Consider the following 13,565-nt stretch of genomic DNA (forward strand, 5'->3'; position numbering starts at 1 on the left):
CCCGTGGCGCCACGATGAATTTTTTATATTATACAGTACATATAATGTTGAAATATTACCTACAAGACATATGATGTTACGGTGTATAATCACCATTAATGAATTTATCTCACTGAGGTCATCGGTGGCCTCCCGTGACGCTGAAATGCGATTTTGCGCTATTCACTTATTCTTTGCGATTATCATATTGTTTCTTCGTGTTGTTAAATAACTATTCTATGTTCTTAGGTCCCAGGACCGATCAAAAACCATAATCCACCCCTCGGTCAAGATTGTCATCTATCTTTATTAATATATAATTTATTCAGACCCGCAATGATCCTAAAGAACCGTTACAAGATTTAACATTGTTTACTTTACTGTCAAGACCCTTAATTACCATCAAACATCTTTCAAATCAAAACATTCCTTGGGGTTATTGTTCATTCAACTAAAACACGAAAAGCAGGTTCCCAACGGGTTCGGCAGCCACTGGTGGGGGGCGCACATAATAGATCTATTTTCCATGTATAAATGGAATTATTTTTATATGTTTTATACTGCATTAATTTTGTCATACCATTGTAGTAACGCTGATAATAATAACAAATTTATAACTATTGACATTTGCTGTATTTCTACTAATCTTAGCGCGCCGATCATCGGTGATCCCCACAGCGCCACGGCCAAGTTGAATACCGGTTACCGGTAACCCCTGTGGCATTCAACGTGTTAAAAAATGGAATTTGTACTAAGGAGTTATCTTCAAATCTCGTAAACCAAATCTTAAACATCGTAAAACAAATCGTAAACCTGGTAACATAATGCAACACAACCCAATACACTACAAACAATATTAAATTCATTTCGTTCAGAGTACATAATTAAAATTAATATCGACTACATATGAAGATATAAAATTTTATTTGCTTGGGTAAACATTATCTATATTATCATTGTAATATTTAATATTATATGTTTATTAATTATTGAAACCATTAGACGTAATAACACAATTTTCTATTTGAGAAATACTGTATTAGTACATAATTTGTTTCTTTCACTATTTTTTGATATATACTCTTATTTTAATGACTAAATTATAAATACAATGATATACATACATTATTTTCACGAAATATACAAAAAATATATTTTTATACATGTATATCTTTATGTTTTAAATTATTAAATTTGCATAAATAAATTTAACGATATATTCATCAATTAATATTTTACTATCTGTTTTATGATAGAAATGTACGGACAGTTGCTTTAATTTCTTGTCGACACATTAGACAATATGTAAGAGACGGTGCACAGTAAACACAAGTTGCTAAGTGTCCACAAGGTAAAAATACAATAGCTATTTCTCGATCCATGCAAATTTTACATAAACGAGCTTCTTTTAATTTTCTGTTTTCTTCTTCCAAAGCTGCTGGAAAAGTGGGCAGTATTTTTCATTAAATTAAGTATATACTAAGATTTATTATATACAAATTTAATTCAGGTCAATGATTTTATGATCAATCTTTTATTTTTATTACTTACTAGATTCCTTAAAGTTAGCTTTTTTGTCAGTATTGCTTTTGTCATTGGATATTACAGAGTTCCCATCTTCAATTGAACATACTCTATATTCATCTTTTTTAACAGTATTACACTGTTCTATACCACTATTGGTTTGCTTCCTTAGCATTATGATTTAACACAATAATTAATTCTAGAAGAGATGGCTCAGATATATAGCAAATAATTTTATTTGTTACTAACCTTGTAAATTCTTCCGTAATTTGATCAGAAAGAACGTCTTCTATAAGTTGATCAGAATTTGTATATGGTGTCCCTATTTCCTCCATTCGTTTTTTTAATGCCCTCTTTACTCTGCCCACATGTAATCCAATTTCTAAAGCTTCCTGGGAGAAGATAATGCCCATAATTATAATAAATGTATTTTAGAAATAATTAAATAAATATATGAACTATTACCATTGCTGGTGGACTCTCTAGTAACTTTTTTAATGTTGCTTCGGTAATTTCTAATGAAGGTATAGTAGTAGGTGGTATCTCAGCTATATCTGTGCTTTCATCTTCTGTTACACCTTCAAAAATCTATATGGATATAAAATAACTTCAAATTTTTACAAAACATATGATATAAATATAGTTATATAATATTTACTGATTGATCCAAAGGTGGTCTGTTGTTAATGCACTGTTTGATAAATTCTTGTCCTCTTACAAGATTCACAAATTCGCATTTAGGAAACCATCTTGCATGTTCAGTCCATGCATCATCTGTTGCTTCCCAATTTCGTAAACCACCATCACAGTGAAAACATCTAACATGGTCACCAAACCCTATTATAATATTTTCATACTATTAGTTAAGTATTATTTAGTATTATAATATCTTTGTTCTATATAATTTATACCATCATAATAAAATCCAGCACTAGCTAATATTTCAGGAGTTTGCTTAATATTTTCTGGCCAGCCATTAAAGGTTCGTAATCTTCCTTCGTATGTTGCACAATCTGGTTTTTTAGGAGTTGTGTGTATTTGTATTCCTAAGTCTGAGAGATTTGATGTTGCACCAGGCATTAATTTTACATTAGTTAAATATAAATTATCTAATGAAAGAAAAATTGAAATAAAATAATTTCTGTACAGAAAAAGAAAAAGCTTTTTTAGCATACAAATACCATCTTTATCTTGATGAACATAGAAGTTACAATTAGGGAAATATTCTTTATGTTTTCTCTCTGGATCATCACCAAGTTGCCACTTTCTTAGAATACCTCCACAATATGTACATTGTACCTATAAAAGGTATGATTTTATATATTATATAAATATGTATTATGTAAAATTTATAATTTTTAAATGTAGTATTACTTCATCATCATGTTGAAGATAATAAAATCCAGCTTTAGCAAGTTTTTCAGGCGATACAATAGAAGAAATTGGCCAATTAGTAAAGGATTGTAATCTTTGTGACATAACCTTACATTCTTTTTTAGGTTCTTTATTCTGATAAAGGTTTATAGATTGACATTCAACTATGTTATTGTCCTGTGATGTTTCTGTTGATGATGAGGCTAATCCAAGATTATTAATAGGTATTGGTATCAGAGGGACATTGCAAGTACTAGAAGGATTTTGAACAAAAGGACAATTAGGTTCGGCTAATCGATGGCGCACTATAGCTTGATCACCATAATTCCAATCAGAAATTTTTACTCCACATAAAAAGCATTGTACTTCTAAGGCATGTCCAGTGTAGTAAAATCCGGCTTTTGCTATTCGAGCAGCATCAACTGTGGCATTTACTGGCCAATCCGTAAAAGTTCTTAGTCTACTTTCTTCAACATTCATTTTAGCAATTCATTTACCTTTATTTGAATGTTACAGATAGAAAAAATTAACCAATTTTAATAGAGTCTTATGTTCGATTTACAACGTAGAATAAATGACTATCGTATGTATTTTACGTTGGAAGCCTCATTATTATACTGATATTGTATTTATACTGAGACATACTGATTTGATAAAATAATCTTCTAAATATCACGTCATAATATGTAGACTAATAACGAAGTAGGGAAATATAATTAAAAGGTTACATTTCTACGCGTGCGCGATATTTCAGGACCGTCTTTATTAGGGTGCCTGTATTTTGTTCAGACTTTTACTAATATACACTCATAATGCAAATTATAAAATTTACCAATTTATACAAATAAAAGTTTATATTTACAATAAATAAAAATTTAAATAAATTGTATATATGCAACTATTTTATAAACAAGTCTCGATACTCGTTAGTGAAAACCGTCCGAAAATTGAATCGTGAAAAATGAATATGGAAGACAACAAAGTTCTCGTTCTGCGACACGCAGCATAAATAGAGTGTTTCTATCTCTGTCTGAAATGTTCATAGCAAGTCACGCGTCATGATGCGTAGGACACGAATCTCCTGAACGTGAACGTGAACAATAACAATTGTTTCCTATCTCTATTTCTTAAAATAATCTGATAATACAAATTATTCGTTCTCTTATTATTTTTATAATTAATTTGTTATTATTTACGCAAGCGTTGCCAGCTGCCTCCCGCGGGCCGGATTGAAAAAGTTAACCCAAATTCGAACCCAATATGTACATTGATATTCTGCTTTAATTGAATTATAACAAACAATTCTTACAGCCTTGCATATGTAGTTGTGCATGGGGCTTTAAGGACGCCCAACCTTTATTCATATATTACTATATACACACAAAATAGGTAACCAATACTAACGCGTATGCTGTTACGGACGTACAATTGTAGACACAATTCACTGTAATGATATCTACATATAGTTTTTTTTATGAATATTTCATTCACAATGACTGACTAATAGTTATATGTTCAGGAAAAGTTGCTGAAAATGTTGATTTCTACAACATATCGAAAAATCGTCGAAATCAGTGGAGAAGTAAATTTTCTACAGTTTTATCATAATTTTCGATATATATATTTTTAAATAAGAATTATTACACTATTTGATTATAATACATATGTTTTATTATTCTTTAATTTATTATATATATCTTAATATACTTAAATTATGTACATATAATTTACAAAAATTTATTTTATAATAAATTCTTTTTTATTGTTTAGATATCTCTCATGATTTACGTTCATATAGTAGGTTGTCCGGAAAGTGTCTTTCTTTCGCAAACGTGTTTTTTACAACGGTGCACCTTCATACAAACGTGAAATCAAGTCTGTGAAATGTCGCGGTGTTTATCTCAACAGAATAAAATGGATTGTACGTAATTCGATACAATAATATAAAACAAAAAACGTTGTGCATTTATTATTTCCTCATAAAACGAAAGAAACTTTTCGGACAATCTAATAGTTCTAAAATAAAATTAAATGATGTCGTTATAGTTTGTCCAACTAGAACCCTCATAGGATCATTTTTTGAAAGATTATTAAGTTTAGCTGCACCAAAACTTGGAGCCATAAAATTGGTAGCTTTTGCTTGTGTTTATCCACTAATAAATTTACACAAAATAGCTCGTCGAGAAGGAATCAATCATATGATATTGCAATGAATATAATAAGAAGGGCTTCAACCTTATAAAATTCACTGTATTCAAGAACTCCAAATAATTATGTCACTCGACGAAATTTTTCCCGTTGGATGCTACATAAGTCGTAACGTGATCTACGCTTTCGAAACATATGTTATTTACAAATGAAAGCTGTTTCTCACGTAATATCATCCTCAATGAATAAAATGCCAGAATCTATAAATCATAGTTGAAACGGTGGGAAACGAAAATGTTTATAGTTCCAGTGAACAAATTATTTCCGCTGAACAATTAAAAAATCCGATTCAATGTGGTTTTTATCATACAAAGTCAATACGTAATCTCGAGGAGAAACTTGGTCGAAATGTACAAATACGAATTCGGGGCGGTTTAAATAGAAAAAAAGAAGAAAGAAGAAAGAAGAAAGAAAGAAAGGAAGGAAGAAAAAATATAGGATATATAATCGTGGATATGGGTTATTTATGCGTAACGATAGATGCTATTTTACCTGCATCTGATTGCAGAATGTAAGCACATTATAAATAAAGTAAGTTAAAAAATTAATGGAACTTTAACATTTTCTTCCAAGAGAACGGTTGAGTTGCGATCCATGGTTCCTTAACCCTTTGCGGACAGGACGGTTCGAAGTCAACCGTACCGTGGGGTCGAGCTGCTGCCGCGATAGTCATTTAAAATTGCCAGCGCACATTTCTGCTTAGACACGATTTTCGTTCATAGCACTACAAGATTTCAAATTCTAGCCATATGTACATGCACAGAATTTCCACAGGATAAATAAAATGACACAGATATGAGTTTTTTATATATTTTTCGGCACTATCAGTTGTTTTTGCCAAACGCATATATGAGATACTCGGCCAAATTGATGGTTTACGCAGAACGTATATATGCGGCGGTAGTCCGCAAAGGGTTAAAGTTTTTTATCTTCATGATGAGTAGAATATAAGGTAAAAAAAAATGTCTGACCTTAAAATTCAAGGTCATAGTCATTTTTGTACGTATTTCTTTTTACAAATTTTCACTGATACAGAGATATAGAATTATACTATGGTGGTTTTTACACTTACTTTTTATACACCCGATACATTCAATTGAATACTATGGGATGAAGGCTCGTACAGTCATTGTAACAGGTTTTCTGCATACTGCACAAATCATCATGCCAGGAGCACATTTTACACAAGCAACCATATGTCCACATGGTAAAAATACCACTCCTAATTCTCCGTTATAACAGATTTTGCACATTCTTGCATCATCAGTAGGTTTGGTATTTTGTGTTTTTATATTTGATGGATTTTCTGTTGGCTTGGATTCCAAACTTCCTTTTATGGGTTCTGTATTGCTTGCAATATCCCAAATATCATTATTTTGAGAACTAGATCCTGGATTGCTTTCTATCTCTTCTTTCCTGTCTACTTCTACACTTGTAGGTTGTACTTTCTTAATAAAACTGGGTAGATTCATCTGCATTGTTTCCTGAAATAAATACAATATCCAAGTATGTAATCCAGTTATCAATTACTTATTATGCACATGGCATAAAATATGCAATTAAGGATATAGATTTGTGTACTTACTTCTTTAGAAGGTGGAGATATATGCTGGCCTGTTATTTTATTTACATAATCTTGCCCTTGCACGATTAATAAATAACAGCATTTAGAAAACCACTTTGCGTGTTGCTCCCAAGGATCATCTTCTGGTTCCCAATCTTTCAAACCACCTCCACAGTGGTAACACAAGGTTTGGTCACCTTTTCCAGTATAAAAAAAGCCTGCGTCGGCTAATTGTTCTTTTGTTTGTGGCATAGATTTAGGCCATGTAAAAAATGTGTGTAATCTAGCATCATAACTAGCATATTCTGGATGTACTGGTCCCTTAGCCTTTCCCAGTCCTAAACAGCCAAGTTTAGCTGTGTTTGCTAGTTGTACTTCCATTGAAAAATTATGGTCATCGGGACCAGATGTAGGTCGATATTCTAAACCATAAGGACCACATACATCTCTACCTCTTGGTCTTGGTGGTATCACTGTACTGGGATCTACTCCAATGGGTACATTACCACAGTTCAGTTTACGAATAAATCTACACCTTGCAGACCATCTCTGATGATCGACCATGGGTATATCACCTTCTACCCATTTACATATCTCAACTTGACATTCAAAACATTTCACTCTGTCACTTTCACCCGTATAATAAAATCCTGCAGCTGCAAGCTTTTCAGGTTCAATGTATGTTATGGGCCAATTTTCAAAACTTTGAAGTCTTGCTGCTTCAAAACGGTAATCAATATTATCTACTTCATCACGACTTATATCATGTGTTACATCAACTAAAGATGATAAATGTGTATTCCCTGAAGTTTTTAAGTTTGAATCATTCTCCAAGTTCCAATGTGTGATTGTACCATTCATTTTATTTGAATTATTGTTAAAAATGTCTTCAAACCTATTAAAAATATTAATTGTAAATAAACTTTTATTAAAATATTGTTGACCTGTAATTATTTTTCTACTCTAAGTATATTTCATAGCATCAGTTTCGTTTTATTAATGAAAATAAGTAAAGTTAACTTGCAATTACATGTAATAAAATTGTGCAACATATGGAGTGCGCATATTTAAATATATATACTGCTGTGTTATACATTAATGGAACATACCATCCGCATTTGGCAAGAAAGAGGAAAGGGGAAGAATTCTAAATTCGATAGTGATTGCAATGCCGTTATGATTCGTGAATGACGGAGTATCACTTTTCGCAGTACATAACATTGAAATGACGCAGCCTACGAATCGCACACAAGCCTAAAATTCCGAGAACTCTCTCTCTCTCTCTCTCTCTCTCTCTCTCTTTCTATCTATCTCACTCTTTCTCGATCCTTATAGTTTACACAGGCTCATGTTCTGTTCATCATATCATCACCGATATCAACCTGTGCAACGTTGCCACTTTTATGGCCCGTATTTCAAATTTCTACTTCTTTTATTGCATTATACCATTGAATGTTCATGAGAACGAACTGTATTGAAAAAGCATAGCAACTGACATTTTATATTATTTAATGCTATAAATTCATGTTATAAAATTTTACTAAACTTATTGATCGATTACAAACATCTAATCACTTCATTTTATTGCATACGGTGGTCATTTATTAAATTTTGATTTAAAAAAATTAAGAACCTTTCACATACAACGTTATAAGACTTTGATTCTTAATCCAGTAATAATACTTTAATACTATTATGTAAGGTTAGTTTATACAGATCACTAAACCGGTTTGTTAAATTGTATACTGAAAATCTGTAATGGACCTTTTCCTCTTATTTTCAGAACACATACTCTTTTAATGTCCTTATTTAAGAGAAACGTGGTATCAACGCTGATATGGAAATGCTTTACAATAATTGAAATATGTTTAAAAAATCCATTGATTTGAGAGTTGTAAGCATATGAAGTCAAGCATCTTGAGCGTATTTGACAGGTTACTTGGACGCCATATTGACTTCTAGCCACGATTTGTCTAGTGAATGGAGTTGCTGGCTGTAAATAAGTGCACGTGGATAACAGCCATTTTGCGGCGGGATTTTAAATCGTGATTCAAATTATTACTTATTAATTTGATATCGGATTAGATGTAGGTGATAATTTACTCGCCGACCGATTATGACCATGAAGATATAAAGATAGAGTGCGTAAGTGGGCTGAGAAAGTGATATAAGAATAGAAAGAGAAGGCTGCTACAGGCTCCTTGTGTCTTTGTTTAATCGTGCACATTCGTACAATAAATATGCAAGTGTAACACCGATTAACGAGTGGTTTCAGCTGATTAGAGAAGGGCAAAAGAGGTCTCGATGCAACGTTTTCTTTCTATTCTCATATTCTCACAGATTTCTGCGTATATCCCATCCATTTACACGGAAACATATCCACCTGTACTCCATCTTTATATCTCTAATTTCCTGCGAACTTTAGTTCAATGCCCATCTATGCGAACCAGTCATAAGATGGATAGAAGCCAATATGGCGTTGAAATAACCTTTCAAATACGCCAAATCTGCTTGATTTTCTACATGCATAATTTTTTGAATAGATCCCGCACCTTAAAACTTGTTTTTTAGGTCAAAAATTACAAAATTGCAAGGAAAGTCAATCATTTTGCGTCCTCTAAGGTAAAGATTGCGTTTATCACGTTTGAAAACGATGTAATCAAGAGTAGGAGCGGAAAAAGTGGGAAAACACAACGGAAGTTGGTATGCAAGGAGGATAGTTTTAACCAAACATAATTCATTATTTCTTTACAATAAAAGTTAAACATTGTTTTTTCAAATCTAGAGTGACTATATAAATTACTACATATTTGTATTATTTAAATGTTATTTGATATTTGAAATGTTTAATCGAAAGACACAATTTCTGTATAATTTATGTAAATTCTATAAACTTGTGTAAATTATTAACAATTTGAGTCCATGAATTTCACTGTCATTTTTTTGGACAAATGAAAAGACGTTTTTAATTCATTTTTTTGAAACATCGAAAAATGTTATATTTATATGATTGTTAAAACAAGAATGCATTACAGAGATAACATACCAATATCAAATGTCACGTCCTGACTTCGTCGGTTTGCCAAATCTTTGAGAAACACTATTATTAATATTATTATACAAAACTCGATCATTTATTAAAACTTGTTCCAAACTTGGTCCAGGCCATTCCTACTGTCTACGGATTCTACTTAGACAGCTAACTATAGGTATTACGGATGTCCACGCAGCGCCGCGCGGAAGGTCTATATTTACCGTCGCACGGTAAAATGTCGCTTGTGTACATTTAGTCTAAAGGACAACGCATTTGCCAATAGTCATTTAACGCAAAATTTAAATGGAGCGTCGAATCTCATCTTTCCTCGATTTATAATGTAGACATAAAATAATTATCGTATATATTTTACGTTGAAAGCTTCATTGTTATTACAGAAATACTGATTTGATGTAATAATCACGTTATACTATACAAACCATGATCAATCCAATAAACAAATCTCGACCATAGATATATGCATATGTGTATAGTTTTGATATTCATATACTGAAAGTATAGAAGAGACAATCCGAAAAATCGAAAATAAAAATGGAGGAGAGGAAGTTATTCCTTCTACTGATCTCTGTATGTCTCGCAAGAACGAGAATTTTGATGTCTTCTATGTTAATTTTTCAGGACTTTATTTTCGAGCAGTTTTCCCTAGCCAGTGCTCAGATCTGTTTATATGATAGTAATGTAGATAGATTAATGCAAAGTAACGAAATATAAGTAAAAGGTTACACTCCTGCGCATGTGCAATATTTCAGGACCGTCTTTATTAGGGTGTCCGTATTTTGTTCAAACTTTTAAAAATATATCCATAATACAAATTAAAGAAATCACAAATCTATACAAATGAAAGTTTACATTTATACTAAACTCAAAGTATAAATAAATTATATGTATGCAATTAATTTAATTATAATTAATGAAATATAAAGAAACCATGGATCTGGATTCAAATATTGCTACTTTTATATAGTGATTAATTGGAATATAAGATTAATCACTAAGAAGTCGAGATAGATTAATCTTATGTATCAGTTTATGTAGTATAACAATCGCAAGTTGTTAAACTCTTTGTCACAATGTTGCTATTAAAGAACATAAACAAAGTAAGTCATTCATAAATTGTTTATTGTAAAATAAAATTAATTTTTGATATATATATTTTTAAATAAAAATTAAACAAGAATTATTGCACTATTTCATTTTTATTATTTTTTAATTGTGTCCTATAAATAATAATTGTATCTTAATATGCTTAATTTATGTACATGTAATTTACAAAAATTTATTTTATGAAAAATTCTTTTTTATTGTTTAGCCAAATTTTTTTTTGTTTAGATTCCTCTCATGACCTTACGTTCATATAGTTCTAAAGTAAAACTAAATGATGTCGTTATAGTTAGTGCGACTAGAACCCCTATGGGATCATTTCTTGGAGGATTATCAAGTTTAGCTGCACCAAAACTTGGAGCCATAGCTATAAAAGTAAATATCAATTTTATATTTACTAAAGTAATAATGAATTACTATAGACATATGAACAAAACATAATTATAAATTATAACAGGCAGCAATTGAACGTGCTGGAATTTCCAAAGATGAAGTTACAGAAGTATATATGGGGAATGTTTGTCAAGCTTCCTTAGGTCAAGCACCGGCAAGGCAAGCTACGCTATTTGCAGGTATTTTTGTACTATTATTTTATTTGTTCTACATTATAATATCAATATATATATTGATAAATTTTTAAATCAGGTCTTCCTATGTCGACAATATGCACAACAGTTAACAAAGTGTGTGCAAGTGGTATGAAAAGCATTATGCTTGCTTCTCAGTCATTACAATGTGGGCATCAAGAAATTGTTTTAGCTGGTGGTATGGAATCAATGTCTAATGTACCATTTTATCTACCACGAGGGGAAATTAAGTATGGTGGTATAAAACTTGAGGTATAATAAATGCTATATTTAATGTGTAAAAAATAAATGTTTTTGTACCTTTTTGAAAAAAGTTGTAATTTATTAATCTTCATATTGATTATTTGTAATTTAATAGGATGGTATTGTATTTGATGGTTTAACTGATGTTTATAATAAGTTTCATATGGGAAATTGTGCAGAAAATACTGCCAAAAAATTAAATATTACGCGTGATGAACAAGATAGGTATGCCATTAACAGTTACAAACGTAGTGCTACAGCATATGCAAATAAAATCTTTCAAGATGAACTTGTTCCTGTTCCTGTGCCTCAAAAAAGAGGCAATCCTGATATAGTATTTAACGAAGACGAAGAATATAAAAAAGTTAATTTTGATAAATTTGGTAAATTAAATACAGTTTTTCAGGTACAAGATTAAGTTAATTGAGAATTACTAATACAAGTTTCAAATAATAATTTGACTTTATTTATTGCAGAAGGAAAATGGTACAGTAACTGCTGGAAATGCATCAACTTTAAATGATGGAGCTGCTGCATTAATCCTAACAACTACAGTGGTTGCACAAAAAATGAATTTGAAACCTTTAGCACGAGTTATTGCATTTCAAGATGCTGCAACTGATCCCATTGATTTTCCAACTGCACCATCTTTTGGTATATCTAAGGTAAACTTCTTATGATATATATAACAGAATGTTTAATAAAATTTTGATGATGTAAATTATTATATCATGGCGATGATATATATTGAATTATTGTAAAAATTGTATAATATATGGTACATTTAGCTGTTAGAAAAGACTGGACTTAATAAGAATGATATAGCTCTCTGGGAGATTAATGAAGCTTTCAGTGTTGTTGTAATCGCAAATCAAAAATTACTTGATCTGGACCCAAATACAGTAAATATTCATGGTGGTGCCGTGTCTCTTGGTCATCCTATTGGGTAAGTATTTGGTTATTTTTGTGAACACGAATAAAAACTTAAATTGCAAACATTAAAAATTTTAGTATGTCTGGAGCTCGTCTGGTAGTACATTTAGTACACGCTTTAAAAGCTGGAGAGAAGGGTATTGCATCTATCTGCAATGGAGGCGGTGGGGCCTCATCAATTTTAATTGAAAAATTGTAAGTTTATAATGGAAGAAGTTTCATATATTATATTTCATATATTCAAATGTGATATATAATTATGTGGTAATAGTTGTTTAATCTTATGTAATATTTTATATAATGGTTGTAAAGAATATTTTTATTTCTTTTTACTATGCACAAAGATATACAATTTTTATACCTGTACAATTTATTTTTTATATCATATTGTTACGATAAATAAATAATAATAAAAATAAAGTAAGAATAATTATCTTTGAAGGAATAAAATTTTTCTTTCGTTCTATAGGTATCATACAATGTCTTCTCCACCAATATTAACATTATATACAAAACATCCTTGTCCACTTTGTGATATTTTAAAAAATGAATTGCAGTTGCGTTTTTCTGGTCGTTATCAATTGCAAGAAGTTGATATTACTACGCCTGGAAATGAACGATATTTGGAACTGTACAAATATGAAATTCCAGTTCTCTTTCTAGAACGGCAGTTTCTTTGTAAACATCGTTTAGATTCAGAATTATTGGAAAGAAAATTACAAGAAGTCTTCCAAAATCGAAAACGATAAATGCGCGGTATGATATATTAAGTGTAAAAAAATTATCTCATTTGAATACACATAGCTGTATATATTGACTTCTATGTTAATCGAATGCGTGATCAATAAATAAAAATTAATTAATTAACGACCATCAATACCTGAGTGTTTTGGAAATAATAATAACATAAACTAAAATGTATATGGCTATATTTGATGTACTCAAGATTAGCAAGTATCGTTGGTCGGCATATCTTATAGTTCGCCTGCTGCTTTCG

The 13,565-nt window shown here is 30.9% G+C and overlaps 3 protein-coding genes across 9 annotated transcripts; 1 reads left to right on the forward strand and 2 right to left on the reverse strand.

Moving 5' to 3' along the window:
* Window positions 1–977: 977 nt before the first annotated feature.
* Window positions 978–3,753, reverse strand: Diap2 (Death-associated inhibitor of apoptosis 2). Of its 4 annotated transcripts, none has more exons than XM_072005366.1 (8): window positions 2,878–3,745; window positions 2,685–2,802; window positions 2,415–2,555; window positions 2,162–2,340; window positions 1,969–2,091; window positions 1,753–1,895; window positions 1,531–1,670; window positions 978–1,417 (listed from the first exon to the last, which is right to left on the reverse strand). In XM_072005366.1, exons 1-8 carry the CDS (start codon window positions 3,355–3,357, stop codon window positions 1,227–1,229), a joined length of 1,515 nt encoding a protein of 504 aa, XP_071861467.1. In that variant the 5' UTR covers window positions 3,358–3,745; the 3' UTR covers window positions 978–1,226. The 4 variants fall into 4 exon arrangements, with proteins under 4 accessions (XP_071861467.1, XP_071861465.1, XP_071861464.1 ...); XM_072005364.1 differs by having other exon boundaries at window positions 2,415–2,612; window positions 2,878–3,743; XM_072005363.1 differs by having other exon boundaries at window positions 978–1,414; window positions 2,415–2,802; window positions 2,878–3,753.
* Window positions 3,754–4,474: 721 nt separating this feature from the next.
* LOC139988226 (baculoviral IAP repeat-containing protein 8-like) lies at window positions 4,475–9,829 on the reverse strand. 3 transcript variants are annotated; one of them, XM_072005383.1, is made up of 3 exons: window positions 9,696–9,829; window positions 6,671–7,544; window positions 4,475–6,569 (listed from the first exon to the last, which is right to left on the reverse strand). In XM_072005383.1, the coding sequence occupies exons 2-3, from the start codon at window positions 7,508–7,510 to the stop codon at window positions 6,189–6,191; spliced, it is 1,221 nt and encodes a 406-aa protein (XP_071861484.1). In that variant the 5' UTR covers window positions 7,511–7,544; window positions 9,696–9,829; the 3' UTR covers window positions 4,475–6,188. The 3 variants fall into 3 exon arrangements, with proteins under 3 accessions (XP_071861484.1, XP_071861483.1, XP_071861482.1); XM_072005382.1 differs by lacking the exon at window positions 9,696–9,829 and adding an exon at window positions 7,759–9,476; XM_072005381.1 differs by lacking the exon at window positions 9,696–9,829 and adding an exon at window positions 7,680–7,729.
* A 403-nt stretch (window positions 9,830–10,232) lies between these two features.
* Acat1 (Acetyl-CoA acetyltransferase 1) lies at window positions 10,233–13,445 on the forward strand. Of its 2 annotated transcripts, XM_072005370.1 has the most exons (9): window positions 10,233–10,801; window positions 11,034–11,180; window positions 11,263–11,377; window positions 11,451–11,644; window positions 11,751–12,041; window positions 12,112–12,300; window positions 12,424–12,581; window positions 12,647–12,763; window positions 13,038–13,445. In XM_072005370.1, the coding sequence occupies exons 1-9, from the start codon at window positions 10,775–10,777 to the stop codon at window positions 13,315–13,317; spliced, it is 1,518 nt and encodes a 505-aa protein (XP_071861471.1). In that variant the 5' UTR covers window positions 10,233–10,774; the 3' UTR covers window positions 13,318–13,445. The 2 variants fall into 2 exon arrangements, with proteins under 2 accessions (XP_071861471.1, XP_071861472.1); XM_072005371.1 differs by lacking the exon at window positions 13,038–13,445 and having other exon boundaries at window positions 10,560–10,801; window positions 12,647–13,009.
* Window positions 13,446–13,565: the final 120 nt, after the last annotated feature.

The sequence above is a fragment of the Bombus fervidus genome, chromosome 6, assembly GCF_041682495.2.
Source record: "Bombus fervidus isolate BK054 chromosome 6, iyBomFerv1, whole genome shotgun sequence".
In the NCBI taxonomy this organism is placed as follows: domain Eukaryota; kingdom Metazoa; phylum Arthropoda; class Insecta; order Hymenoptera; family Apidae; genus Bombus; species Bombus fervidus.

Excerpts from the sequence above, each read along its gene's own strand:
- Diap2 (XM_072005362.1), bottom strand. The coding sequence starts at position 3,357 with ATGAATGTTGAAGAAAGTAGACTAAGAACTTTTACGGATTGGCCAGTA. Across the intron at positions 2,803-2,877 it reads ATCTTCAACATGATGATGAA|GTACAATGTACATATTGTGG; the intron begins GTAATACTACAT and ends TACCTTTTATAG. Across the intron at positions 1,671-1,752 it reads ATTACGGAAGAATTTACAAG|GAAGCAAACCAATAGTGGTA; the intron begins GTTAGTAACAAA and ends CATAATGCTAAG.
- LOC139988226 (XM_072005381.1), bottom strand. The coding sequence starts at position 7,714 with ATGCGCACTCCATATGTTGCACAATTTTATTACAT. Across the intron at positions 7,545-7,679 it reads GTTGCACAATTTTATTACAT|GTTTGAAGACATTTTTAACA; the intron begins GTAATTGCAAGT and ends TATTTTTAATAG. Across the intron at positions 6,570-6,670 it reads TATCTCCACCTTCTAAAGAA|GAAACAATGCAGATGAATCT; the intron begins GTAAGTACACAA and ends TATTTATTTCAG.
- Acat1 (XM_072005370.1), top strand. The coding sequence starts at position 10,775 with ATGTTGCTATTAAAGAACATAAACAAA. Across the intron at positions 10,802-11,033 it reads TATTAAAGAACATAAACAAA|ATTCCTCTCATGACCTTACG; the intron begins GTAAGTCATTCA and ends TTTTTTGTTTAG. Across the intron at positions 12,764-13,037 it reads TCAATTTTAATTGAAAAATT|GTATCATACAATGTCTTCTC; the intron begins GTAAGTTTATAA and ends TTCGTTCTATAG.